Source organism: Fulmarus glacialis, unplaced genomic scaffold (genome assembly GCF_000690835.1).
Source record: "Fulmarus glacialis isolate BGI_N327 unplaced genomic scaffold, ASM69083v1 scaffold26723, whole genome shotgun sequence".
NCBI classification, from domain to species: Eukaryota; Metazoa; Chordata; class Aves; order Procellariiformes; family Procellariidae; genus Fulmarus; species Fulmarus glacialis.
This window is the reverse complement of record NW_009204004.1, coordinates 285-28,145: the sequence shown is the minus strand read 5'-3', so window position 1 is coordinate 28,145 and position 27,861 is coordinate 285. Positions and strand designations below refer to the sequence as shown.

The window sequence follows — 27,861 nt, the reverse complement described above, 5'->3', positions numbered from 1 at the left end:
AAGGTAAATATTTATATCTATATGAAAAGTCATCCATAAAGTCAATTACATATCTATATCTATATCTGTATCTATATATATCTATCTACGTCTATATCTATATCTCTCTCTCTATATATGACTTATATATAGCACTACAGTTATAGCACCACAGTTAGTTTTCGTGGAAATCACATGGTATCGGGGCAGTCCAATTGTGAATTACCTGGGCACCTTGTCAGGAAAAAACACCAGAGTCATTTTTCCCAGTGTATTGCCTGGGGAAACAATTCTATCCTGGACCACCCTGCCACTATATGGAAATTCTTGAGCTATAGTGACATATGGGTAAGGAAGGAAAAACTCTTAGAAAAAAATAGACATATCCTATGGATGTTCTGTATGACTGACAGATCAAGCTGAACACAAAGAAAAGCCTAAGGTAAATTTCTGAGCAGTGCATTGTCAGTTATATTGATTATATCAAATATATCAAGACAGCCAAAGCTTACTTTTCTAGGTGCATGCAGCACAAAGCACAACGATAACCTGGTTTTGATTAGGCCATTTTGATATTTGCATAATACAGATGGTTTGCTCAGGATAGTGAGGATGCAAATCTCATTCTACATTATGAATACCCTTGTGGCTTTCTCGTTTTATGCTGCTATTCCGCCTCAGAGGCGACAGACCAGAGACACTCAAAGCCTCACAGAGTGCCCGCTGCTGGGGTGATGCAGGGCTCTGCTGGAGGGCAGCCTGGTTCCTCACCAAGCTGCTGCCTGGGGGACAACAATCTGCAAAGAAATCCACAACACCCCACTACCAGAACGCAAAAAGTACCCTTTCCCATCACAACAGCCACACGTAGCCGTACTCCCCGGCTATATATACTCACCGCTTCATACTAGCACACCAAAGTGAGTATTCGTGCTACAAGAACTTCTATCCAAAGGGATCGTAAAGGGTAACAATCTGTCCGTGTACAGATGGCTCAGCGTTCAGCCAGTCCAATTCAATACAACACAACGATGCCTTGCCGGGGCACTCCCGCTACACGGACAACAAACTGGGGGAAACAGCTCCACTCTCTGCCAACACACAGAAATTCGGGAGCTTTACCAATAGCTGGAAATGGGAAAATAAGCACAGAGAAGTGCAATAGTGCCGTTGGCTAGAGATCGTATCATAAGGACGGGCTGGGAAAGAGGGAGGGAAAAAGGCAAACTGCAAACAGTAACAGAAAATGTAAAGATAATAAAACATATAAAGCAAAAGAAAAAAAATCCAGTTCAGAGCAGAGATAATGTATCATTTCATAAGAACAGACAGGAAGTCTGTTCAATATAGAAAAGAAACGACTGAGGCCTGAGATACCTGCTCTTAGGCAAAACTGTTCTTGGACTTTATTATTGTAAAAGAAATTTTAAAATCATTAAAATAGAGAGTTGTCTGCAGTGGAGATTGCCCTTGGACACCAAAGCCAGCAAAGCCACAGTCACTGAGAGTGCTGCATGGATGAATTTAACAAGCTGGTTCTAGTAGCATCCCATCCAGAACTTGCACCCTTTTCATAAAAATCACACTAATGGGTACTTTAAAGCAAGGCTGCCATCCCTCCAGTGCATCGTTATATTTTCTGTACTCAGTCTTGCAAATTTAATTTTCTTGATAAATTCAGAAACCTTGCTCCAAGTGCCATAAGAAAGCTGACGTGTTTTACTGCAGTCCATCTCCTGTCTCTTTGTCTACAAACAGCTCAAGTACGTTGTTTCAAAGGCAGCAGCTTGACAACATTTTAATACACACACTTGTCATCTGCAAACCTCCAAGGAAGGGATCCCTATATCCATCTTACCAAGAGAGCAGCTGTGGAATCAGGAAGTGAAGGAAGATTCAATGAAGAATTATGAATAAGACCTTCTGTTTCATCTGATTGTCCTATGAATTGTATCCTGCTGCCTGCATCTCTGGAAATAACTTTTGTGTGTAATGAGGAAGGCCATAGACATTCCTCAACCGTAAATGTGGAAGAGAAGTGAAGATGAGGTGCACAGGGACTGTGACCCAGTGGAACTTAATTAAGTCCCTCCAGAAATTATTTTTGCCTGTCTTAAATAAAAGGGTAGCACGTAAGGCTGGAGGGCACCTGGCTGCCACTACCTGTCTCAGGAGCCAGGGCTACTCCTGCGCCCCCTCTGAATTCCTCATCCAGCAAGAGGCAGCACATCCCTTAAAAAGATGTTTGCCTGGTGCAGTCTTCTGAGTCTAGCCCAGGGGTAGGGAGAACTGAGTTTCGCAGCTGCAAATGTGCTTGGGTACAGCCTTTCCTTTCATTAACATGAATTCTTTGGATGAAGAAGTTCCTTTTGCTCGTTATCAACGATATCTGCATGCTTCTTTCCTTTTCCCTTGCCTCCATCCTAGGGCCACTCCTAGTCTGGCCGCCTTGAACAAATGAACTGGCTATACCTATTTGTTACATGCTATTCTGAAAAAGTATGTAGCTGAGGCTCTTATGTAAATTTAAAATGCTCAGTGAACACTCTCCTAGCTACCTCTTACAAAGCGTGCATTACCTGAGGCTTGTGAAGCGTCTTGTAATGGGCAACACAACACAACAAGACAACTCGACTGTGGGTTCTGACACACCGCATAAATGTCACCACCCTGAATTTCTGCAGAGCACTCTGTGCCCAACAGTAGCTATTTTTCATTACTGTGTGAGGACCTGAAAAACAGAGTCACTAAATTGACTCCTGGTTCAAAGAGACTGGATTTTCTACTCCACACAGAAAAAAAAGCAGCACAGCAGACATCTCTTACACTCCGGGGCTGGAAGCATGGGTCACTGCATACAGGTTTGCTCCTAGGTGCACAGTACAAGCTATATATTGAGATCATAGCTCCAGGAGTCACAAAGAAATTGATATCTGGGTCTGCTCCTTCAAATATCACCTGGGGTGATATTCGCACACTTCGGCTTTTAACATAGTGTTAAAGCTTAGGAACCCTTTGCATACCCTAGTTTACACAGCTGATTGTACCAAAATTACTCCCAGTTTGCATTTACTGAAAGAAGAGGAAGGAGGCTTGGCATGCATATATGAAACAGCCTTTGCCTAATCCTTTTAATATGGTCACTCCAGAACAATCTTGCTGTGCTCACTGCAGCACAGTTATCTGAGCTGGAGACAGTCTCCAAACCAGGATTTTTCTGTCACAGCACAAGCACTTGCTCAAACTGCAGTTCTTTCCAACAGAAGCACTTAAAAGCTTCCCTCCTCCACCATCATTCTGTCTTAATAAAAGCCCTATGGGATTAGTTTCACTCAAACAGAGTTTTTGACAAGATTATAAGTGGCTGTTAAAGGTCCTTTACAATGGGAGAACAAAACTCTGATTTTATTGAAGTTAACGGTAAAATTCTCCCTGACTTCAATGGGGCCGGTATTCACCCAAAATACGTAACAAACCCTGGTTAAAGCTGCCGATTTATTATTAATGACAAAATTTCACTTTCATAATGCTCCAAGTACTTACACTGCTATCCAAATGTTAATCAACTCACAAAATGCTACAGCATACCTTAACTATCTGAAAAAAAGGTTAGGTGTATAAATTATTTCACTTATCATCCATAATTCTACATGAAAGTTTCATCAAAGCTTCATTATGTATAGCCTTTACTTTCAGAACATAAAGTGATTACTGATGTTCTGTTTCAACAAAACATAGACACATAAGTGAATACCCATCTAAGAAAAGCACAACAATTCAAGCAGCAAGTCTTCTTCACTCTAGAAAAGTCACCTTCAACCATTTCCACTGGAGAATTAAGTAAGACGATGCTTTCAGGAGACCATTGCTTTTTAACAGGCGGGGGAGAAGGAGGTGTTAAAGTCAAGGATGTGTCAAGGAAATAAATGCAGACCTTCGGGAGCCAGACATCTGCAGCAAGTGTGCTTCAAGGAGAGCACAAGGCACTCTGTCCCGCAAGAGCCTGTTTTAGGGGGCTGCAGGGACCTCCCCGCTGTCCCCGTGATTTCCCTCAATGCAAGGAGCATCTGCTCCTACTCGTGGGAAAAGAGCCGGGAGACTGAGCAAAGCTATCATCTCTCTGCTACCCTGGAAGTGCAGAAAACTCTTTCCGGAGTATTACCTGCAGCTGCCAGGCAGGAGGGGAGGCAGTCACCTGCCCGGGGAGCCAACAGACAGCCGCAGAAACTTGCTTTTTGTTACCAGCTACTAGCTTTAGTATGCAAACAAATTAAAACAGAGAGCTTTTGAAGGAGAGGGGAGCAGAAAGGCAGAGTCACCAGTGGCTTCTGGGAGAAGTCAACTCAAGATAAGTGTTGAATAACAAGAATTACTGATGAAAGGGACACACGGAAAGTTTTGTTGGCTCTGAGGTACTGGGGCCAGAGAGATACGAAGCTCTTCCGCCTGTTTGCCCTAATCCCCAAACCAGTTCCGCCTTCTTAGTTGTTTATTTCTGTGCACTGCCCTTGCCCCTGATTAAAAGCAGCATTTTAATGCTGTGCTTTGGCCCTGCTTGTGCTGGCAACCAGTACCCACTGTGGGGCTCAGGCCAGAATGGGCGCAGAAGAGCCAAAGTGCCCTTCCCAGCATGAGGCCAGCCATCACCATTTGCCTTAAAAAAAGGCAAAATGTTTGCTTGAAACTCATCTCAAATCTATCTCAACACCTCCCCAACATGCCCAAAAAGAGTTAAGTGGATCCAGCCTTACCCAGGCTGTGCCCCACCCAGAGGGGCTGGCTCCCTGCAAAGGGAGACCTCAGGGTCCGGTCAGATCCTTCTCAGGAGCCAACTCCAGGAGGAGCTTCCCTGGGTACCCGCTCCAACAGACCTCGGCAAAACAATTTGAGCCCTTGCGGCATCTCCAGTACGCACTCTCGCATGCTCATGCGGGTAACAGAATAACAGAGAGTTGCTGGTTTGGGTTGTTTTTTTTTCAAACTGTGAACACATTGTTAGGTTTGTGAAATTACTCATTTAGCCTGGACTCAGGATGCAACTACTCACCCCGTTCTCCCACTGTGATGTCTTGGAAGCACTGTTATAAACGAACCATTATTCCTTTCAAAGGGTTTTAAAGCAAGACTCATTTCAGGCTCCAGCACAGTAAATGTGTAGTCCAGGGAACTGATGTCTCCCTGTGTCCCTGAAGTATATGAGCATATATATACACACAGACAAACAGATATATATACATATGTAAAGACCTTTCTTGGTTCTGAAGCACTTCCCATACAGTCCTAACAAACCCTGCGGATGGTGGTGACAGCACAGAAGTGTTAGGATGTGGATACACATTCAGCCACCATATCGACGGCTCTAAGTCTCACCCTGAAACCCGTCCCTGGCTGGGTGACTGTCTGCAGCCAGGCTCAGGAGAGAGAAGTGATTATTCTCAGTAACTCAAACACTGCCTTACTCAAGAATCTCCATCACTGTGTTGGGTAAGAGGCCAAAATATAGACTCAAGGTCTTGTTCTGCACCTCTGCGTGGGATGTGGAGGCAGTTCACTGCTCGTTATTTATAATGCCGGTTGTACACTCGTTTCATTAGGATCCACCATACAAAGTGAACACAGAATAGAAGTTAAAGCTAGCAGCTGGAGTGAGGTGGTCTGCAGAAATTTCTGTCTTAGTTCATTTTTCCTTCATAACCACTCTGCCAAGAATACTACCCTTTCCCAACTTTCCTGTGATGCTGAGATATGTTAACTTTATATGACACCAAAATGTGCTTGGAAAATGCCACAGGGAAGGGGCTATGGAGGACTAAGAGCTCCAGTTACTGATGTTTTTGTGAGCTGTGAATATATAATTCAGATGCTTTGGTGTACTTGACAGCAAAACTTTCATTTTAAGCAAATCAAATCCTTAGCATAGCTTATGTTGAAGTGAAAAAACAAGACTTTAATTGTCTAGATTAACTGTGCTGAAGAGTAGGTTATCCTGAGATGATCTGAGGTGGACAGGATTGTTCTCAAAAGTTGCACCACTACAGGAATGACCTCTCTGCATCTGGAGTACCTTGGCATACCCAGAGCACACTCTCAGATGGGAGCAGGGGGGGATGTTCAACCTCTAGACACAGGAAGAACTGAGAAAGGCAAAGAAATAATCAATAGGACACTTAAATTATCTGATCTTTGATAGGGATTTGGGGGCTTATAGAAAGAATTAGACTTCCAGCTCCTGGTAAAAGTTTATAGTAGAGGTAATACCTTTCATTCTACAGTATTTCCTTAATACAGATAAAAGCAATGGATGAAGCACTGAGTTTATGCTTATCCATCCTTGCCATGCAAGGTGTCTAATGAAGTCCATGAGCGAGGTAAAACTTGCTGGAAGAAGTTTTATTTTTTATCAGACTAACTGGTGCAGTAAAAACCCAAGCTTTTTGGTAGTCAACTCCTTCTTTAGGTTCTCTGCCTACAAACCTTACTTTCCTAAAGAAACTTTAAACCAATATGGCTATGCAGCTATAGCACAACATTGCACTCATCTACATGATAGTTTCACTTAAAAACCTCTCCAAGCTTTCTCTCCTTGCTGGTCCCTACATGATGAATTCTCCTTGACACCCCATGAGGAAGGCCTTCAAATCTCTCCTCTGCAGTAGCTACTATTTTTACGGAATTCTTGAATGAAAAGTCAAAAATCTAACTAGCACTAGCAATGCTGAGAAGCTGATACAGTTGTTGATGCAGGTAAAACGGGAAACAACATCTCAACCAGCCCACACTTCATTATGCCATTTCCCTGAGTCTGCACATGCTACGCGTTTTGACTGTGATCTCATCAGCATGGCCCTTTGGTGGCATGTTCAACTATGTGCTAACTGCAATAAATACAATTGTTCTTGCAGCGCTGTGTTAAGACCGAACTATGGGCTCCTCTTTGGCTCTCAAGAGAGGCCAGTCCCAGCTACTGGCAGAACCAGCCGGTGAAGGCAACGCCCGGTGCCTCCCAACCGCACAGGGGGTCATCTGACCCTTGCTTTCAGAAGAAAACCCAAGTACATGAGGAAGAAGGGAGCACAGAAAGCTCTTGCAGGTGCCCTAGGTGATGGGGGCTCAGGACCGTGATGGACACGGCACAGTGCACCCATCCTCCAATTTTGATACCACCTGTTAGACAATTTGATTGGTGCAGGTTTTCTGACTGGTCAAAGGAGCTTTTGTTCCTCCATTTCCTCCATGTCAGTATGGCACACGTTTCCCCTTGGATGAGGGTTGCACAGCCATCCTATTCCTTCCTCCCAGTTCACACATATTTATATTTGTATGGACAGGCACAAAACTGCATGCAGTATTTTCTATAGAGAAAAATGAGCTGGATTTAGAAAGTAATAAGGGGCGGGAGGGACTGGATGGGCAGTACCAGGCCATTTGGGCTCTCTCACGTCTAGACTGGGATGCACAGACACGGGAGGGTAAGTAGGAGGGATTGTGATCTGGCAACTCTAAATACAGAGCTGAAATCCTTGGTTATTTTCCACAGTTCAGACGAATGATCTAGAGCTCCAAAACATCTCACCACAGTTTCCTTTCAGCAACTCGCGTTTAACCCCAGCCTCTTCGTCTTCACCTCACGTTTCTATGTCCACCTCCCAGGTCACCTCTCATCGAGATCTCCTGCCTTTTGTGTAACTTCAATGCTCCTCCATGCCTCTGTGTGAAAGGGGCATGCATCCAGCAATTTGACGATATGCTCCTTCACAGGGAAACACGTGCAGATGCCTATTTATATGTACCCCTATTGGTACACGGAAGAGGTTGTTTAGCCATCCAAGCAGGACATTATTACCTGGGTTTTTTTGCCTTGCCTCTGAAGTGCTACATACTCTTGATCAATACAGCAGTGAAGTGCCAGATAAAGGGGCAGGTTTGAAAGAGCCCTCTGATCCCTCAGCTGTTTCACACCATAAACAGTCATCAAACAGACCTCAACTTACCATCTGTTTGCTATTTATACTACCACCAGCACTAGCATCTGCTACAGTGTAAGCACCTGTTTGCTGTAGTGCAACCTGAGAGAAGGAAGGGCCGAATCTCCTAGTGACATTTGACTGTCCCCATGCTAAACCACGTTCAGCAGTGCACTTGGCTCCTTCTCTCCACCGAGATCTCCCCAGGACAAAGATGCAGTTAAGCAGCTGGATGGGACCTCCTTGTTCCTATGAAGATCAGTGGGATACTATTTCCCCCAGGGCATGCATCCCTGTGCCCTGACACACAAACAGGGACAACAGAGCTGTGCCTACACCTCAGCAACAGGTCACCTCGGTGACACCTTCAGAAGAGACAGAAAAGCAAAAGCAGGTAGAATGGGTGAGATGCATATTCTGCCACCAGACTGAGCAAACCTAAAGATAGTGGTTTGAGTTTAATTGATGCTGAAATCAATTTGCATAACTGATGTTTTTAAGATGCACAGTTAATGGCAAAAACATAGTAGGTATTTTGACTAAGGAGATTTTGATAATTTTCCTTATCTTTTAGCTGAATCTCTAAGTCAAAACATAGTATTTTTTTTACATGGACAGGACACATGAATGCATTAGCCACTGAAGAGATGACTGTGGAGCAATGAGACAACCTTATGAAGTCTGACTGAGCCATTAAAATAATCCAGGGTTTTATCATCCCTTCCAGTCCCAAAGCTTCCTGACCCAAATTCCTGACAGGAGTATGCAAAGGGAAGGCCAGCCTTGCTTGCAGAAATCCTTCCTAAACTTTTATACTGGATATAGTGCACATAATGGACACAACCTCAGGATTTTAGCTAGAGCCTGGTGAAAAAGACTTGCTTCATCATTTAGAGCAACCAGATAGAAATAACAGTTCGGAGTTTTTTGAGTGACATAAACATGACTGTAAGATACAAATTTGTGTATGTGGTTTCAGGAAATTTTAATTTAACAGCAGAAAATGGAGTAAGTCAGGCTGAACATCAATATACGATATGCTAACATAATAAGATCTCTTAGAAAGTAACTGAGGTCTCCAAAGGCAATGTCTTAAGACTTCTGCAGAACAGAGTAGACAAAAGACTGGAAACAGGCACTGCCAGTGGACTACTCATTAAATGACAAGCCACGTGTATTTTTTCATCTGCACCATCACACCAAGACACTTTCCTGTAGAAAGGCTGAAGAAGCCAAGTAGAAAGGAATGGAATGGGACAATGAAGACTATTCCTACCCATGCCCACTGCACGACTTTACTCAGTTATACATATTGGTATGTTGATTTGATGAAGCCTTCAGAGAAGGGCAAATTACCAAGAATTTCCTATGGGGTAACTGTGGTATAACACAATCCAGGATTAATTTTTCACCCCACCATAATATGTTCATCTGATGAGACATCTCTGAAGCATCGTAGACCAGTCCCTTCCTGTCTTCTTTTCTGAAGTAGCTTTGAGCCGCCCTCCAGCCTCCCTAAGCCCTTTATTCCTCACATACATGCTTTTACCTTCTGACTACCTCAGATATCTATATCCCAATTTGCAGTACCTTCCAGTTATTCCTGAGTGACCATCATCAGTACCAAGCATCCTGCTTCCCAAAACCTTTCTACCCCCATTTCTTGCAAAACCCTATCTCATCTAAGCCCTCAAATGCATCTTCCTGATCCTCCACTCTTGACTCAGCCACAGATACCCAGCACCCTCCAGCAGCTAGCTGGCCTCTGGCATCCCTCTCTAGATACCCATTTCCCTACCAACAAAATTCTTGTGCTGTATGCACCCCAAGGGCTCTTCCTTTCATCTAAAGAAGCAAAGGCAGGATTGCAATTTATTGGGGTTTCTTGAGCTCCTCCTAAGGTGCATTATATTCCCTCTTACACCCACCTAGACAAAAGTGGAGGACTGAACCCAACTTAAGTGGGCTCACGTGTGCAGCACTTGGGCTTTATGTTGCATGGAGAGGAAACTGTGCAAGTCCTTCACAGCACAGCTACAGGACTGGCTGCTGCCCAGAACATCCCATAGCTTTAGGTGGCTTGCGCACTACCAATCCCCAGGCTACATGAGTATGGGGGTGGGAAACACCAATGGAAGTAAGTAAGTAGGATGGGACTCGTGACTAAACACAGACATCAGTAGTAACAGTAGTTACCCTATGCTCCTTTTTCTGCCACTGTGAAAAAAACAGGAACCTCCTAAAGTGTGAGTGGAGAGAAATAAGCATCTTTCATACTAAAGTAGGCATCTGAAATAATGCAGTCAACTAACTCCTGAAGAAAGTCTCTCCCTGCGCTGGGAGCAATTCTGAGCCAAGAGGCTCAGCTGCAGCCATCAATGTTACAGATGAGTACAACCAGCTGAGGTGAATCCCACCCATCCTGCCTGGTGCACTCCACCACAGCGTATTTTAGATTACTCATAGGCAGTCTGATGTTTCAGCACAAACATAAATGTACTTCAGGGGGACGGTATTTCCGATTAGGCAGATGAAGATTTTAATTTTAGTCTAAGTGAAATGACTAGGGAGTTCACTGTAATGTTATCCTCGCTGGTAATAAAAAAAGATAGCGTAGCCATAACAATTCTTCAGCATCTACCAGGACTTCCGACGCCCCCAGCTGCAGAAGCTGGGACCTGTCTGCAGATTTGGGCAAAGACAGAGTCAGCAACGCAGCTGTGCTTTCCTAGGGGTGCTTGGGGGGTACCCATCAGGGCACTGCTTCCCGCCGATTTCTGTTCAGTCACCCCATCCCCTCCAAGCACACCCAGGACATCAGGTGGGCCCTCCTGGTCCATCCTTATAAAATGGGGGGAGCACAAGGGAATCTGGCAGAAATTGTACCAGCTAACCCTAAGGGAAAGATGGGTCTGCCTCTGTGCTCAGCGCGGACCTGAAACTAAAGCTGGACCTTTTGTAACCCCTCAAAGTCCAGGCAAGCACCTCCCTCATCCAAGAACGGGCTGGTTCTAGTTTGGGTTTTGTCTTTTAATCAATTCTGCCCTTGCTGTGCGAGTTCCTGTCTCTGTGATGGAGATCTCTGCAGGGCTCTGCCCACTTTTATAACCAGCAGAATAGGCTATTGTCACGCGCTCTACATAGGGACTATATTTGGGCAGGTCATAATTGCCCATTTTGAATGTATTACACCACGGTCTCCTCTGATGCCTTTCTCTCCCTATGGGTAACTCCAGCCATGGATTTTTCAAAACAACAAATCTTGGTTCCTTGAAGGACAACTTTCAAGAAATGGGGCGATGTGCAATCAAAAGAGAGAGATGGGAACCGACAGGCTTGGTGTTAAAACAAGAATCCTGCTGCTATCCTCAGGGAAGGGCCCATCACTTCGTATATCCCTATTTTCTCTCACTCTGTCAAAATCTGAATTGATGAAAAGCAGCTGAGAGTCCTTGCCACCACCGCAGTTTTTCATCACTCTGCAAGATTCATCCCAATGTAAAGAAATTATTTTTTTTTCTTCCAGCTTCAGGCAGTTTGAAGCTTGAATATGAAAGAAAAGGCAGCAAGTCTAACACGGGGAAAGGAAATGCGTATTTGTATGGCTTGATAGCTCCTAATTAGTTTTGTAATATTTATACAATGCCCAATAGCATTGCCAGATCCCTTTCTGTAAATATAAATGGATACATAAATGAAATCATCCCTTTGAAAGAAGAACAATGAATGCAAATTGAACAGAAATGCTCCCATCTAGACTAGCCAGCTGATTGAAAACTAAGGGTTCATTTTAAAGTGTAGATTTGCTGGTCACTCCTTGCTCAGGGCCACACAAGCAAACCTGCATCTGGCCAAGGCTGCGCTTGAGCACCCACACATTTTTCATAGAATAATTTTCCCTTTAAAAAAGCTAAGCAAACAAAACCTGGCTTTCCCAATGGAAGTCTTGAAAACAGCGCCGTATCTTCCAGTCAACTGAGTTTATAACCAATAGCTCTACAGCATAAAATGGTTAGCTCGCTAATGAAGCGCTTCATGTAAGAGCAGATTTTGTGCTAACATGCACCCAGGACATGTGTACGCTTGCACATACAATTTTAATGCTCAGTGCTAATATAAGAAGCAGTATTTTCAGCCTAGATAAGCCTGTGTATGCGCTCCAAAACAGCAAGCAGCGTGGTTATGCTGCCATCAAGTGGATAGCTGCCCTACACATTGCTGAATTTTAAATGTCTTCCGGGAGTGGTAAAGATAACTGTATTTCAGGGCTGTACTAAAACTTTTGGAGTTTCTTAAACACTGTACTGACAAATGTCTGCAGTCTCCAGCTGATAAATTATGTGTTTGCAGAGTAATGGCACAGATTCAACTGTATGCACTCTCAGGATCTCTGGCAACTTTCAGTCACCGTAATAACATGGGAAAAATCTGTTTGTATACTCTTCAGATGTCTGACCACGTCATATTTAAAATCCCAAATTATATCAGATGCCTGGCAGCCCTAGTGGTAGCTAAAGTGGCTTGGGTCCTTTCAAAATGATGGCGAGAGTGGAGCTCCAAGGACCCTAGCCCTTGTGAGGACACAAAAAGATTTTTCAGTATCTACACGCTGACAGAAAATCACCAAAAATTCCCTATGAACTGCTGGCCAAAAGTTCAGTTATGGTCCAAAGGTTTAGCTCTAGTGAGCATGCTCTACTTCATACAAGTTCTGGGGGAAAAAAAAGGCAGACTCGCAGCTTTTTTCTGGCATCCTACAGCAAAGTTTATCAGAGCTTCTGTCTTTACAGCCAATTCCCACTGAGTGAAAAAATGCAGCTCACTGAGTCATTTTGGTTCTCTTAGCCTGAAAAGGTTGCTTAAACCACTGTCCCCATTTTTCAGAATAGTTTCATGGAACAAACGAGCTTTATGCTTTTTACAACATTTATTTCTCAGATAAGATAAATGAAATATCTTTTAATTTTTTAAAGGGGAAGAATCAACTTTTTGCCTCCATTCACAAAGCTATTTTCTATAGAGATTAGGGAAATATGAAGTACATTTGCTAGTGCTTTTTCACCACACTGCTCTTACAAAAAAAAAAAAAAAAAAAAAAAAAAAAAAATCATTTAAAAGTGGAGATACGGACAATACTCCCCTCTAGGGGCAGAATCAGAATTTGCAACATTCAATTCAGCAGTGTATCATTTGTAAACCAAATTCGCGAAATAAACCAAATAGGGCCTACCAAATGAAAGACAATCAGAATTATTAAGTCGTTCCCTGCAGAGAACGCTGCTGCCTATGAAATCTGTCTAAAGACCATGCTGTGTTCCTATATTCATGCAGAAGAGTTTTAATACTGCACGTATACAGAAGCCCATACATTAGATTTCCCTAGCAACATATATCCCATCAACTTCTGACCTAGACAACATATCATCAAATGCAATATGCAAATAATTTTTCTTTATAAGTAAACACATGTATCATGAAAATGTATGTACTGACAAGTGCTAAAGCTGGAAGTCTGCTCAGCTGATCACACTCGGTATATTTGGAAGTCAAATAAGATGGAAGGTCAGCATCGGCTCGGCTGCTTTCCTCCTCTTCATTCAGGCAGCCAGATGCGAGGTTGCAAAAGCAATTCAGGCATCTCCGTCAATGACAGAGGGTCCAATCCTCCCCGCACGGATTACTCCTACGTACAGTCTGGGAAGCTCGCAATTCCTCCTTGGAAACAAGGGGAATGCAGAGCTAACAGAGGGTTGTCTCCACATCTCCAGATCCTGAGAACCAAGCAAGCCTGATGGGAGCTACAGGAGATGGGGCTCAAGCCCCGGCCAAGACCCAGTATCTTCAATCAGTGCACCACCGCCGAGACAAGCAGCTCTCTCCTCAAAAAGCCCAATGCTGCCCGTCTTCTCACGGAAAGCCATGCTAGGTAGTGCTGATGAGCTGTTACCTTCGTGGGGACTTGAAAAGGGCTGGGCGGCAGCTGAAGGGCCTGGCTGCATGTCGCAGTCACCTCTGCACAGGTTGGGACGGGATCCTCAAGCCACCTCGTGGCGGAGCATCACTCACGCTGCTGAAACGCCCATCATGAAAAACTGCTATCCCTAAAGTAGCACAGCTCCATGCACATTACAAAAGCAGTCTCCTGACTTGTGTTTAAACAGAATAGCATAGACACTCTTTTATTTTTAAAGTTATTACTTGCAATAGTGGAAGGCAAGCTATTTAAAAAGCTTTGCGCTCCATTGCTTATCACATCCACCATGGTTAGTGGGAATTTATTTCCACACACATGCACACCCACACACAATACTCTCCCCCAAAAAAAAAGTTATGTTGCATGTTTTTTAGGTTACAAAAGCATTCTGTGTCTTTCTGTAGCCTACAAAACATCAATCCCAAAGAGCTTTCCCTCTGTGAAAACCAGGAGAAAAGGGACTGAGCAGGACGATGAGAAAGTCTGTGTCAAACCCAAATTTTTCTCCAGCTGCATATGCTGAGCAGGGCACTGTCTTTTCCTCAATACACCTACAGCCTGTGGCACCTGATGTGACAATATTCTGCCATGGTCACAGGAGAGGCACCTCTGCAGAGTAACTCGGATTCAGCAGCAAGCTCACCTAGGTCTCGCTCACCCAGGTCTCGCTCTGCTACCTTGGGTAGCTCAGCTCATTGCCTCATGAATCGGTGCTTCGCTGCTTTTCTTTAACACTGCAAAACCCAGTGCTTGCACACAAATAGCATGCCAGCTGCGAATCTGCCACACGATGTAATGTTTTGCTCCAGGCTGACCGCGAGCCTGATCTGGACTTTACTTACATAAGTAATTTACACAGATAACCTGGAATTGCCTCTGCAGCAGTCTCTGGAGTGGTACTAGTGTAGTCCTAGCAGCAGTGAGACTGGTTTTAAGGACGGCGTTACAAACATCTTTGTGAAAATAAGTTTCTCTGATAGTTATTCTGACTTTTATTCATTTAAGCGTGTATGTGTATCCTCACATAGTTTCAGTTTACTATTGCAGAGATCACTAACTTGGGGCTAGTAAGAACAGTAATTCACACAGCAGAGGAGCAAATGAGTGGTTTTTTTCCTTCTTTTAAACATGAACTCTATCATGTCTAAGTCTTTTTAGCGTTAGTGCAGTTACAGCTGTGATGGTCTAAAGCTGTAAGGACTTACGTAAGGATATCTTACTTCTCCTAAATCTCTTTTCCTTTCAGAAGAAGGGATTTAAGGCTAGGGCGAAAATAAATAAACAAACAGAACAGGTCGAAAACACCTGAAATAAAATCTGGGAAGCTCCAGGTGCCTGTGTACGAGAGCGTAATCCCCTTGAGCCCCAAAAAATCTTAACCACTGGGCCCCGGGAGCGAGCTCGGGGCTCGCCCTCCCAACATGTGGCACCGGGTGGCCGTCGGCTGTGCCCCGCAGAGCCGGCCCCGCAGCAGGACGGGGCGCCGGTGGGAGCTCAGCTCCCCCCCCTCCCTTCGTTGGGGGCTGCCTGCTGAAAACCCGGGCATCTCAGCACCTAACTTCAGGCTCCGGAGCACTTTGCTGGGTCTCAGGCACCATGCTGGGCTTGTACATGATAAGCTCAGAATAACACTTTCTTGCTCGGTAGTTTTTCCTTTCATCTCTTTTCAAGTGTTGCCCATATGACTACACTCTCGGAGAAAACCCTGTTGAAGATAGACGGCAGTCTTAATTACTACAGGCTAATTACTTTTAATGAGCAAACTGCCATACACCAATGTGGGATTTGGCCTGAGAAGAATTTCAGACAATCCTCTAACATCACCGATATTGTATCTTGTATCTAGGTTATGCAATGATGAACCTTGACAGTATCTTCTAACCAGATGAGGAGCACAACCCCGAAGATCTAAGACACGAACTTGCTTCTCTGCCAATATAATGTGCCAGCTTTGTTTTCAAAGTACTTACTAAAGCAGCTTCACAGTGCTGCTAGCTTATTTCATTTATCCCTATGATGATTTGCCTTTTAGCACTACTAGTGAAATTGAAAGAAATAATAGTAAAAGCTCCAAGGATTCAAGATGTACTGCCCCAGAACAAGATCTCAGTTTCTGGCCTTGGAGACAGTTCTCCTGCAATCAGCACTGCAGCTGCAAATAAAAACAGTAAAAGAACAGATCTTCATAAAAAAGCTGGACTGAATCATCAAATCTGTTGAGAATATGCCTTCCATTTAATCAAAGGAAATATTTAAGCACTAGCAGTATTCAGAAGCTATAAATTAATTGGTACTTGTAGGCAGCAATTATGTTTTCCATTTTTCTTGATATTCACATAAATATGTGTGAAAGATTTGTTGCCTGGCTCTACTATGAGTGGGGGAAGTGGCGCTCCCCACAAGTATTTGCAGAGCTAGCTGGGAATCAGCGTCCAAAGAAATCGATCCCGGTTATTACCTCATGGTATAGAGCAGAGTGCCGTCATCCTCCAGGCGCAGAAGTTTGTTTGGGGTTGTCATGTTGTGAGCAATAGACTTCTTGCCATTGTGGAAGAAAGTGTCTGGGGTCCAAATCTTGCTGGCAAGCAGATTGTTAAGAGGGAGGCGTTGCATAGGTCCTTTGAATCGCAGCCTTTCGTCTTTCCAGCTTTGTCGGAAAAAAACGTCAATGGTGTATTCCTAGCACAAAGAAACAGTCGAGGTATTGCAGGATCTGAATAGAAGCGATGGTTCCAAAAATGACTTTAGCAAAGTAAATACAATGGAGTTGGGAGCCACGCGCTCGAACTTACCATTTCTGTGTCTGACACAGGACCAAAACTGGTAACATAGATGTCTGTTTTCACCTGAGTTATTCTCTCTGTAATAAATATAGGCTCTGCATTAGTAATTGCTTTGAGATGCAAATATGTGCTTGTGATGCATTTCTCTATTAACAATTTCTGACTCACTCAAAAATCCCCAAAAGCTTGAAATTAAGATGATGTTTGAGGAGGAATTTCATCCCTGATCAAATGCAGCTGTCGACCTTTGGGAGCCCAGGCTCTCTTATAATCAGTGGAAAGAAACAGGCCCTTCAAGGGTGCAATTCCTCTGACCGACAGGTTTTGATCATAGATCATAGAATCACAGAATGGTTTGGGTTGGAAGCGACCTTAAAGATCATCTATTTCCAACCCTCCCTGCCATAGGCAGGGGCACCTTTCACTAGACCAGGGTGCCACTAGACCAGATTGCTCAAAGCCCCACCCAATCTGGCCTTGAACACTTCCAGGGATGGGGCATCCACAACTTCTCTGGACAACCTGTTCCAGTGCCTCACCACCCTCACAGTAAAGAATTTCTTCCTAATATCTAGTCTAAATTTACCCTCTTTCAGTTTGAAACCATTACCCCTCGTCCTGTCACTACACTCCCTGATAAAGAGTCCCTCCCCATCTTTCCTCTAGGCCCCCTTTAAGTACTGGAAGGCTGCAATAAGGTCTCCCCGAAGCCTTCTATTCTCCAGACTAAACAACCCCAGCTCCCTCAGCCTGTCCTCATAGGGGAGGTGCTCCAGCCCCCTGATCATCTTCGTAGCCCTCCTCTGGACCCGCTCCAACAGGTCCATGTCCTTCTTATGCTGGGGGCCACAGAGCTGAACAGAGCACTGACACGAGCAGAGGGGCAGAATCACCTCCCTTGACCTGCTGGCCAGACTTCTTCTGATGCAGCCCAGGATGCGGTTGGCTTTCTGGGCTGTGAGCGCACATGGCCGGCTCGTATTCGGTACCTACTATAGGATGCGATGAAGTGTATCTTGGAAGGACCTATTCCCCTCTGCTGGCATGGGTGATCTGCCCAATTTCAGACATCTATATTATAGATGTCCAAAGTTAGGTGAAATTAATTCTACCCTCAAGACTCTAAGTCTTTCTGGCATCTTTTCAAATCCAGGACTAATTTAATTTAAGGGCGGAAAATTCAGAAGTTCGTTACATAAGATATGAGCATCGAGCCCTATTTTCAAGCATCTCTGTGTAAAGTGAGAGGAGAAGGAGAGAAAGGGATGAAAGCAATGTGTTGGTCTCACAGGAGGAAGGGGTGGGGGTAGCCAGATTAAAAAAGGGCCAGGAAGAAACATAACAGATGGTTTACACATGGGTAGAAGATGAGAGAAATCTGGGGGATAGAGAGCTGAAGGAGGGCTCAACAAGGTTAGGATGGCAAGCAACTATTCACGTTATGGTTTTAAAATAGCTGCTGTAGAGGTTACCAAAACGACATATCAATACAGATTCGCTGCAGCTGTCTAAAAACGGATGGTTTGGGGATCTGTTTTTAACACAGATTTTTGTCGCCAGCATAATTTTATACATGCTGACCAGTTAGGGAACCCTGCAGCAACCTGCTAGCTCCCTGTCTCGCTCTGCTTAAAAGAGTACCAGAAAGAAAAGAAACCCAAACTATATTCAATTACAGCATCACGTATGCTCTCCTAATCCAGCCTCAGATGACCTCGATGACTGGAAGCAGAAGACTTTCAGTGACCTTTGTACTGGGCCCCACTTGCCAGGAGACCAGTCTATTTTCTGGGCTTTGTTTAGCTAATGAACACACAACTCCCTCGTCAAGGCCCGTGCCGAGAGCAGGTACCCATTCGGGAGGGCATCATGTAGACGATGGTCCCGCACAGCTGGGGACTGGCCCCAGCAAACGCATTATCCTACCTCCCAGTCCCGGGCGCAGTCGGTTGTCGTAGCCGTCCAGCAGACCGTCCAAGATCCTGGTGAATATAGTGATGTTATCATTGGCGTCCTCTTTTCCCGATGCTGTTGGCGTTTGCGAGAAGCTATGTCATGCAAACGAAAAGAAACATGTCAAAAGCCGTCCCGGCCTCAAGGGGCTTCGGCCTCAAGGGGCTTCAGTCTCAAGGGAACTCTGCGCCCGGAGCTTTTTTTTTGGAGCCTCCGAGCCTCTGCCCTCTCCTGCCGCTCCAGCTGCGGCGATTTCTTCACTGCTGTAAGCAATCACAAACAGCTTTCCCTGGAGGAGGAGGACCCAAGGAAGGACCCGTGCCGTGGGGGTACAGCCCCGGGGCGCTGGACCGGGGGACGCCTGAGCCCACTGACCCTCTTGCCGTAATGCCGTAACGCCCGTCCCCCGCCGCTGGCCTGCCCCACCTCAGCCCCACCACTTCCCCGCCGCCGGCACGTCTCCGTCCCCCTCAGGGAGCAGGGTCAGCTCACGGGGCCAGCAAAAAGCTGTTACTGGTTGTATCCCGGGTTGGCTCTCCAGTCTTTGGGAACTGCACCAGCTGGCAGGGGAGCGGCACGAGCAGCACGGGTTTGCCTGGGGACGCTCCTTCGAGCCTGCCGGAAGGTAGCCTTTAATCCTCACACGCCAAACAGCTTCTAATTTTCACAGTTTATGTAATTTGTTCCCAGAACAACGGATGAACTCTACCCTTACTTGAGGATAACAAACTCCCACTGCATTCAAAAATCCCACCCCAGATCACTGGGGTATCTGAAAAAACATACTACGGTACAGAAAACACAGTTCTTCATTCCACCTCTCTCTTTTGCTTAAATTAGTCCTCCCTTGTAGTATGCAAATAACAACAACTTCTAGTGGGCCTCGTTCCATATCTTTTGGGCCAGATTCGGTTTTATTCCAAAGTCTTTTTTATTTCAGTGAGATATGTACAAAAGTATTTCAGATATGGTTGTTTAAGCCCACAAAACATCATTGATTTTTTATTTTAAACTTGTCTGCTCAGGTATCCATGGCTCGGGCCTAGGAAGCCGATTCTCCAGCTCACAGCACAACTATAACTTGCGTTTTTAAGTCCATTTGATTTTCATTTAAAGACGCTCAGGAGAATCCCCTGCCTACTAATGTCTTTGCTTACCTAAAGAACAGACATATAAATTTATCCATAAGCATGCTTCACCTGCAAGCAATGAGCATCTCTTAAGACAACAAGTTTGCTCACACTCAGTGCTCATTCAAGTTTCAGTCTCTGCTGAAATCGCCAACAAATGCTCCAGCTGCGACAGGGCACATCGCCCCACTAAGAACCGTACCCTGCCTCATGCACCCTGCCGGCAGACAGGAATCACTTTCGCTCCAACAACCTGAACTCGACGTGAGCCAGTCACCCAGAGATAAAAATAGGAAAAAAAAAAATCTGTATTTATTTACTACCCGTCCCCAGGGAAATAAATCAGTAAATAAAGAGAGAACCTCAAAGCATCCCTCTGAACAGCTTGCCTTGCAGAATGCTTGTAACATATGCGCTAGGCTTACCTAACAGAACAGGGTTTGTACAGAGAAAGACAAGGGGCCTCAACCTGGTTTTCCCTGCACAAGGTTTACACTAACGGGACCTTTCTGACACCCATGTAATGGGTCTGGAAGTCTTAAGTGACAGGAGACCTGGCTCAGGATGAGCTGCTGGTGGCCACGTAGCCCCTCACAGACGCGGGGACCCCCAGTCCTGCGCCTGTTCCCTTTACAGCTTGCGTGCTTCTGCTGGAAAAGGAAAGGATTACAAAGGAAAGGGAGGCGAGGCCGGGCGGTGGGAGCACGGGTCCGATTCCCAGGAACACCAAAGCACATGCAAACGCCTGGCCGAGGAGGCTCCTTGCGGCCCGAATGGCACCAGCACTACTGCGACCCTCAACAAGCTCCACTCTGGAGAGCCCAAGGCCACCAAGGAGCTCCCCTTCACTGCAGGCGGAAGCATAGCCGCAAATCTCGCCCATTTTTCAGGCATCTCTCCATGATCAAAAGACCAAATTAATTCTGTTTTCTATGCTGTGACCACAACCTCTAGTGACTAACTGAGGCAGACAGTATCACGGACATGTTTGACTATAACGAAAGACAGTTAATCTAGCAGATGCAAACCAATTACAGAAACATTAGACATCCTTGTGTGCCGGACCATTCAAGACAAAAGACTGTACACGTTTTTTGTCAATGGTAATCAAAGGGATTCACCACGCGAAGGTGAATATTTACAAGCAGCAGCCTACCGAATACAAACAGGAGACAGAAGTTACAGAGGTTCTTCATACGCAGTGACCATAACTAACGCTTTGGTAAAATCCTAGAATACTATTTTAAACTCTTCTCATTTATTTTAGCTTCTTTTTTTTGTAAGAAAGAGATATGTATCATGCTGTCTGCCTGCTTCGCTATATCAATGTAGGAACCCGTTTTCATTTTCCAATGCATCTGACAAAGAAGCAGAGAGATCAAACTTCATTTTATTCCTACAAGTTTCATGAGAAGCAGTGACTAGACAAGGGGAGAGTGATCTAAATTAGTGCCTCATTAAGTAAAAATGTGAGGTCAGCAGTCATCTATTCCCTCTGGCTCACTGACTGGGCCAGTCAGCACGCATGTAGCTCAGAAACAGCCTCAGCAAAACCAGCCCACCTCCTCTCTGCTAATTAAGAGATATAGAGGAGACTTTCAGGGTGATTAGGAAAGATCCTGGGAGAAAAGGACCGCAGAGGTAAAATGTAGTTGTTGCAATGGGAGATGGGAACAAGGGATGCCAAATGCGGAGCCAGGATTATTGCAAAGGTACGGTGCTGGGGGCACAGGATACAAAGCATCACTAGTTTCTCTGCTCTTGAAAAAGCTTGTTATTTTTAGTGCTTATGGCTGAATTCAAAGCCAATTGAACTCAGAGGGAAGATTTCCATTGAACTATTTTTGTGGGGATGGGACAAAATATACTTAGTTCTCATAACTGCTCCTCTGAATCGAACAAGAGTAATTGATGCAGCTTCCTTCTATCTCATGTACATCTTTCACGAGAATAGTATACACACCTCAGATGCTGAAATACTTTTCTATCTCCACAAGGAAAGTTAATTAATAAATGAAAAAGATGGAGAAACAACTAGGGTGAAGACTTATAAAAAGTCTGCACTTCATCTGCAAAACTGCAATCCAATTTAGATTTGGCAGATTGCTTCACCCGAAAAAGAAGGCATCTGATGCTGAATTTCGGAGAAATGTCAGTATCATGTGAAGTTGCATTTGTAGATGGATTACTGTTTGCCATTAATGCAAACGATACTTTTTCTTTCACAAAAAAGTTAGCGCTTCATTTATATTTTTGAGATTGCTGGTGAAACAGCAACTCACGTTTTGGAGTAAGTGCTGAGGTTGTCTTTTATGACATGAGACCTTTAAACTGTACTTGCAAAGTTACGTGCATATATTAGATACTACAGCTCTATGAATACTGAGAAAACAGGTGATATCCTAAATTATTTCCACACAGCTAAAGATCAGGTTTTATCAACATATTAGTAGGTAAGCACATTATTGCCCCTCTGCAACCAAAGATGTTTTTACAGCAGACATTTCCAGTTACGGATAAAAATAAACCTAGAAAAGAACCTTAGGAAAATGCTAAGAAAATTCAAAGATAATTACATTTAAAGCTCATTACTGAACATAAACTAAACCAACCAGGAATACTTCTCATCACATTTATTTAATATTGCAATTTCGGGATGACTGAAAAAATCAGAAGCCACAGAAGGGGCCCATCAGCGTAAAATGTAATAACACTCTAAAGATTCTCAGCTACCTCTTCCGAGGAGTTCATCGTTTGCCATTTTAAACATCACTGTCTTTTTTGCCATCTAGTCAAAATCATGACAGGTACTATTCATAGCTTAGTTGTAATAAGAGGAAAACGTATGGTAGATATTTCGTGATTTCCCCAAAACTTTAAGGAAAAAAAAAGTTAAGAGACACTGGAAAAATAACTGAGGAGTATTTTGTGACGGAAAGTTGTATTTTTTTTCCTCTCTCTTTTAAGAGTAGAGTTTCCAATAGCTTGCTTTAATAGGATTGGAATTATACCAGAACTTCAGACAAATTAACAGTTTGTGGAAAAGACAGTGGAGAATGCACTTGCACACTTTTGGATACTGTCAGCTGGCCAGACGTCAGAGGATTTACTTTTCTAAGCTAGCTTCTTACCATCCCTTTCTTACAGATTCTTGAGACATGAAAATGCTGATATTTTGTGAATTTGTGCAATGAAGATTCAATTCTTCCACATCGTTAGGATAGGGGAGAGAACTGACTGAAAATAATGAAACTTTAATGGTCTTGGCAGATCCTTAAAGAATAATTTAATTCCTTTATTTAGCAAGAGCAGTGTTTTACTACCTTCTGGGAACGAGCAATTTGTGAGCAGTGCAATGAAAGCCTGTTTTTCATAGGGCACCGTCTTATCGTCCTCACCCCCTTGCACCTTAACGACCCTTTCAATATCCTGAATTTCTCCCAGTAATTAAACACCTCCCAGTACTCTCAGCTCCTCAAGTCACCGACCTGCAGCTTCACTAGGAGGCAAGGCGTGCCAGGGCTGATCCTGCACCGAGCACGTGCCGGATGGCCCGCAGGTACGCGCCTGCTATTTGGCCAGCCGGCGGGCCAAGCCAAACAGAGATGCTGAAGCCGTAGCTTTCTGTTCGGCAGAGGGATTGACTGATGGCTGTCTGCCTCCTCCAAGCAGTTCTAGGTAACCACTTAGTTTTCCAATTATTAAAATTGTCTAATGGGTTCAAAAAGCTATCTGGAGACATGGAGAAGGGAAGTAAAACAGAATAAAAAAAATAAATGGATAAGCATGACTGCGTAAGCATATGATAATTCTTACAACATTAGTCTTAAAAATATGAGGAAGAACTCCCTAGCATCTGCAAGTACTTGGAAAGGGATAACCTAGCAGAACTAACTGCTTAGGGCTGCAGAGACTAACTTGAAATAACAGCCTGAAGGAGAGGTATGTTTAGCCTAAATAGCAGGATTATGGTCTTAGTGATAAGGACTGTGAGCTAGTGGAAAAGTATGTGAAACTACAGACACGCCACAGACTGAATTCTTACAGTGTACAGAGAAGCCTTGCGTTGGCTACATTTAATTGGGATCTTCTGTTTTCCGTGTTTCCACTATTATAAATATTATTAGCAGATGGCAACTAAACTGTGGTTACACCAACAACATCTGTCCCCATTGGTTTCGGCTCTCGGACAGATTTCTGAAATTGCACATCTAAAATGCAAACGCACAGGGACTGTGCGTCACCAGCATGTCCCCAGAGATGTCCCCGTGGACAGTCTGGGGCTTGCAAAAAGAGTCAGGATGCAGTAAGGTTGGCCGGGGCACGGGGCCGACCACGTGCTACCTCATCTCAGGGAGATCTCGGTGCAGGCAGTCACCCATCGCGTCGACCCTCGCGGGGCTGCAACGGCATGGGCTCCCCGAGGGCCAGAAAGTGCAAGATGCTGGGCATTGCCACAGCACCCGCGGAGCCTGGCAGGACAGGACCCTGCCTACATTGATTTCCTTCCCCGACTGATGCGCTCAGCCTCACAGCATCGCTCCTGCGGGCATCAGTCTGAAGGGAGGAGAGTCCGAATTATTTTGCACTTCCACTGACCCCGTGCCAGGAGAGCACCCACCTTCTGCCTGGTTTTGTCAGCCTGACCCTGCGGGCCTTGCACTCATGAAACCGAGACTGAATTCAGCGCAATCCTTCACATAAAACAAATGGGAGGAATCAGCCTCTCGTCTCACCTGAAAATACTCTTCATGGTTACATTTGACTTTTAATTACTCTCTAGCTCTATTATTAATGTTTACTTTCAAGACAATTGTGACCTATCCTGCAATGCTCCAGCAAAATACCTTAACTCATTAGAGCATTATACAACTCAAGGCTGAATTCAAGCAAGCTTGAAAAAGCCTTGACTCGTGCTGGACTTTTTGTGCCGAGGTAGACTCATAAAACTGTCACACCAACAATGGTGGGGGGCATCGCATCCTCTTCTCGTTTCATCTGTATCTTTGAATTTTAATTCAGTGATTTTTCTTTAAATAACTGCTACCAACTATGCCTACAGTCCTTCTCTACTGCCTATTGATGTGGATAACTCTCGATAGTCATTTCACATTTATGTTAAACATTAATCACAGACTTTTGCAGAGATTTCTGAAGTAGCCTAGGAGACTGAGATACATAATTCCTGTTTATTTTACCAGGCATTTTGCATGAAAATCCCCCAAGGTGGCTTTGGCTATGTCAGCAAAAACTGTATTTATGATTTACTATAAACATGGAGTGACTATGGAGAATTGTAGACAAATCTCTGCCTTCATCTGTAATGTCCTACTGTATTTTGGTTTTTAATTTGTGCTCATTTGACCAATCACTTTTATCTAGCACATTGCAAAACGCACTGCAATGTAACAGTGCAGTCCGAACATGGATGAAACTAATAAAGAAGAACCTGGTAGCAACAGCAAGTATCATCAGTATTAGATTCTTGCAGTTAATATACCAGCCTACATGTAAATTGTACCGTTCTGTCCTGAAGAGTCAGTCCCAAAGCACTTAGCAAATTACACTCTGAAACTGCTTCTGCCTCTGAAACAGAAGCGCTGGAGCATCCTCTGTCTTTCGAGCAGGGTCAAAATTCAGCCCTAAGGCAGCGTGTGAATGGTGCAGTGAATTGGAGCTGCTTATCTCTGCAGGCCTGACTAAAATCACTAGATCAGAAACGGGGGGCACGAGGGGTGGGGGAAGAAGGAGAGGTTACGTGATGATCTCATTTTAGTGCACAGAAGCTTTTTGAGTAACTTGCAGAAAACAAGTGTCCTAGTTCCCCCTAACTGTCCTGTTCTGATTATCTGCCGGGTTACAGGTCACACCGATTCCTACCTGGGACTTAGATTCAGTATTTGCTTTGGAGTCGAAAGGGAGAGTTAAACCCTCTTTTTTTGCAGCCTCGCCCATCTATTTTTCTGTTAGAGGAGTAACACAGTTAAAAGAGCCCACACCAAACAGGTCATGCTCAACTATTGCAATGTGCTGCTTTCTGCAGGGATGATGGACAATCAGGAAGGACTTAAGGTTATAGTCCTCAGGATTTTCTCAATGTGGTAATACTTTGTCAAATTACAACCACGCCAAGACAAGTTTAAAACCAGTCCCACACTATCTATGCCCTCTTCATTTCTATCACAGAGTCCAGGGAGAGTTTTGCCTTAGACCACAGTGAAAGCAGGACCAAGCTTTTCCAAGGTGAGTAAATCAGTGTGCAGCTCTTTGCATCCTTTGCAGTGTGCTGTCCTACGACCGTTCAACTGTGGTCACAGGCTCCCACCTGCCTTCGTAGGACACACACTGGAGACAGGGCTAAGTTTTGCTTACAGCACAGACAGTCATCACTCAAAGTTTTGTCTTTCTCCTAGTTCTAGTCTGGAAAAAATCACTTTGCTTGAAATCAGAAACTGATTTGCATCTCCATTTTGTATCTTCTTATAGCAAGGAATTGATGGGTGTGCTTGTGAATCAGCACGTTGGGAGGATTCATTTTCTTCTGGTGAAATCATAAATAATTGTTCTCCTCCACAAAGAAGAATCAACCTACGTTTCCAGAGCACTTGCGAAACGCTTTTTCTAGACTTCATTGCATAGCCCGATTTTGGAAAGTTCTTAAGATCTCTGGGCTTATGAAAAAACATATAAATAGGGGGTTTCTGTTTGGTTTTGTGTTTTCTTTCTTTTTTTCCTAAGAGCTATAGTAGGAGTATTTCTTCAATACGGTTTTCAGAATATCACCGTCAGGAAAGCATCCAAAGCAAAAATCAGGAGACAGGATTCCTTGCTATATGCTTCAGGGAAACACAATTTCTAAATATTTTAGCAAGTTTCAAACTCAGCCATCCTTCCGAGCAGTCACGATCTTAGCTTACTCACTAGGAAAGCCTGTACCAGCTAGCAGCATGCACCGAGTCCTGCTGTTCCAGTCTTGCACTACTGCCTATAGCCTGCACCCGCCAGGTGAGGGGGAAGGTGCAAGCCCCCCTCATCGCAGCTGCGGGGGCAGGGAGCTCCGCAGCCCCTGGCTGTGCTACGCCCAGGTCAGAGCGCTCAGCAGCTGTAGGCCTGGCCTGGGCTCCTCGTGCCCCCCAAGCCTTCCCGCAACAGCGTTACGGGCATAAAGAACCAACAGGAGACAGTAAATTGGAGCAGGAAAGCATATTGCTGCCTTCCCCCTGATACCAGCACGTTAGGATGAAATGCAAAGCCCGCTTGTTTTGTTCGGCTGCTCCGCACCACACCGAGCCAAGGTTTTTCATTTCCTTAAAAAACCCACAGCAAAAATTCAAACGCAATTAGCAACTTACCCGAAGTGGCTGGCTAAACTCATGGAAACGCAGAAGAGGAAGAAGTTTTTGATCATGATAAAGCCAGAGACCATCCCATTGTCCATTCCAGAGGAGAGGAGGAACGCAGGTGGTTGCTTTGGTAAAGGTGCAGCTGCTCACTTTGCTCTTACGCTGCAACAACACAAAAAAAAAGATAAATTATTACACGGACAAACAGCAGGATAGCCGAGTTCAGCTAACACCGCATCTTCTGCTATCTGTGTTTTTCACAAACTTATCGAGGCTTATGTAAACATCAGCTGTTTATGTAAAATTTTGTATCTTCAAGGACATGTTTTACCTTCTGCTGACGGCAAACTGCAACACAGAAAAAATTCTCAGTGGCCCAGTTTTCCCTTATATTCGCCCGTCTTATAAGTAACTAAAGAAATAGTAACCATTTTCCAAATGCCAATTTCGACCCTTTACCTATTTCAACAACTTCCACATGCCTGCAAACCTAGCGCTGTGTGCAGCCTCCGCATCCCTTCCTTCCATCGCAATTTTTTTCCCATTAAATACCCGGCTTCCCTTTCCAAAATCCCAGTTGAAATGCCAAGAAACACCTACTGCTTCTTGGAATTCACACTGCTGATGCACGGCTTAGCAAAAAGAGGGTGGGATGGGGCGGCGGGGGGGGGCTAAAAAGTGACCTTCCTCGCAAAGGCACATAAACCTCACGCTAGCATGAAGAATAACAGTAAT

The 27,861-nt window shown here is 44.5% G+C and overlaps 1 protein-coding gene across 1 annotated transcript; it reads right to left on the bottom strand.

Annotated features, from left to right (window-relative positions):
* Positions 1-16,375: 16,375 nt before the first annotated feature.
* LOC104074649 (gamma-aminobutyric acid receptor subunit alpha-5) lies at positions 16,376-27,648 on the bottom strand (the record flags this gene model as incomplete). Its single annotated transcript, XM_009574835.1, has 4 exons — positions 27,136-27,648; positions 18,627-18,748; positions 16,710-16,777; positions 16,376-16,596 (listed from the first exon to the last, which is right to left on the bottom strand). Coding segments are annotated over exons 1-4 (497 nt in total), but the record flags the coding sequence as incomplete, so codon positions are not given.
* Between the last annotated feature and the right edge of the window lie 213 nt (positions 27,649-27,861).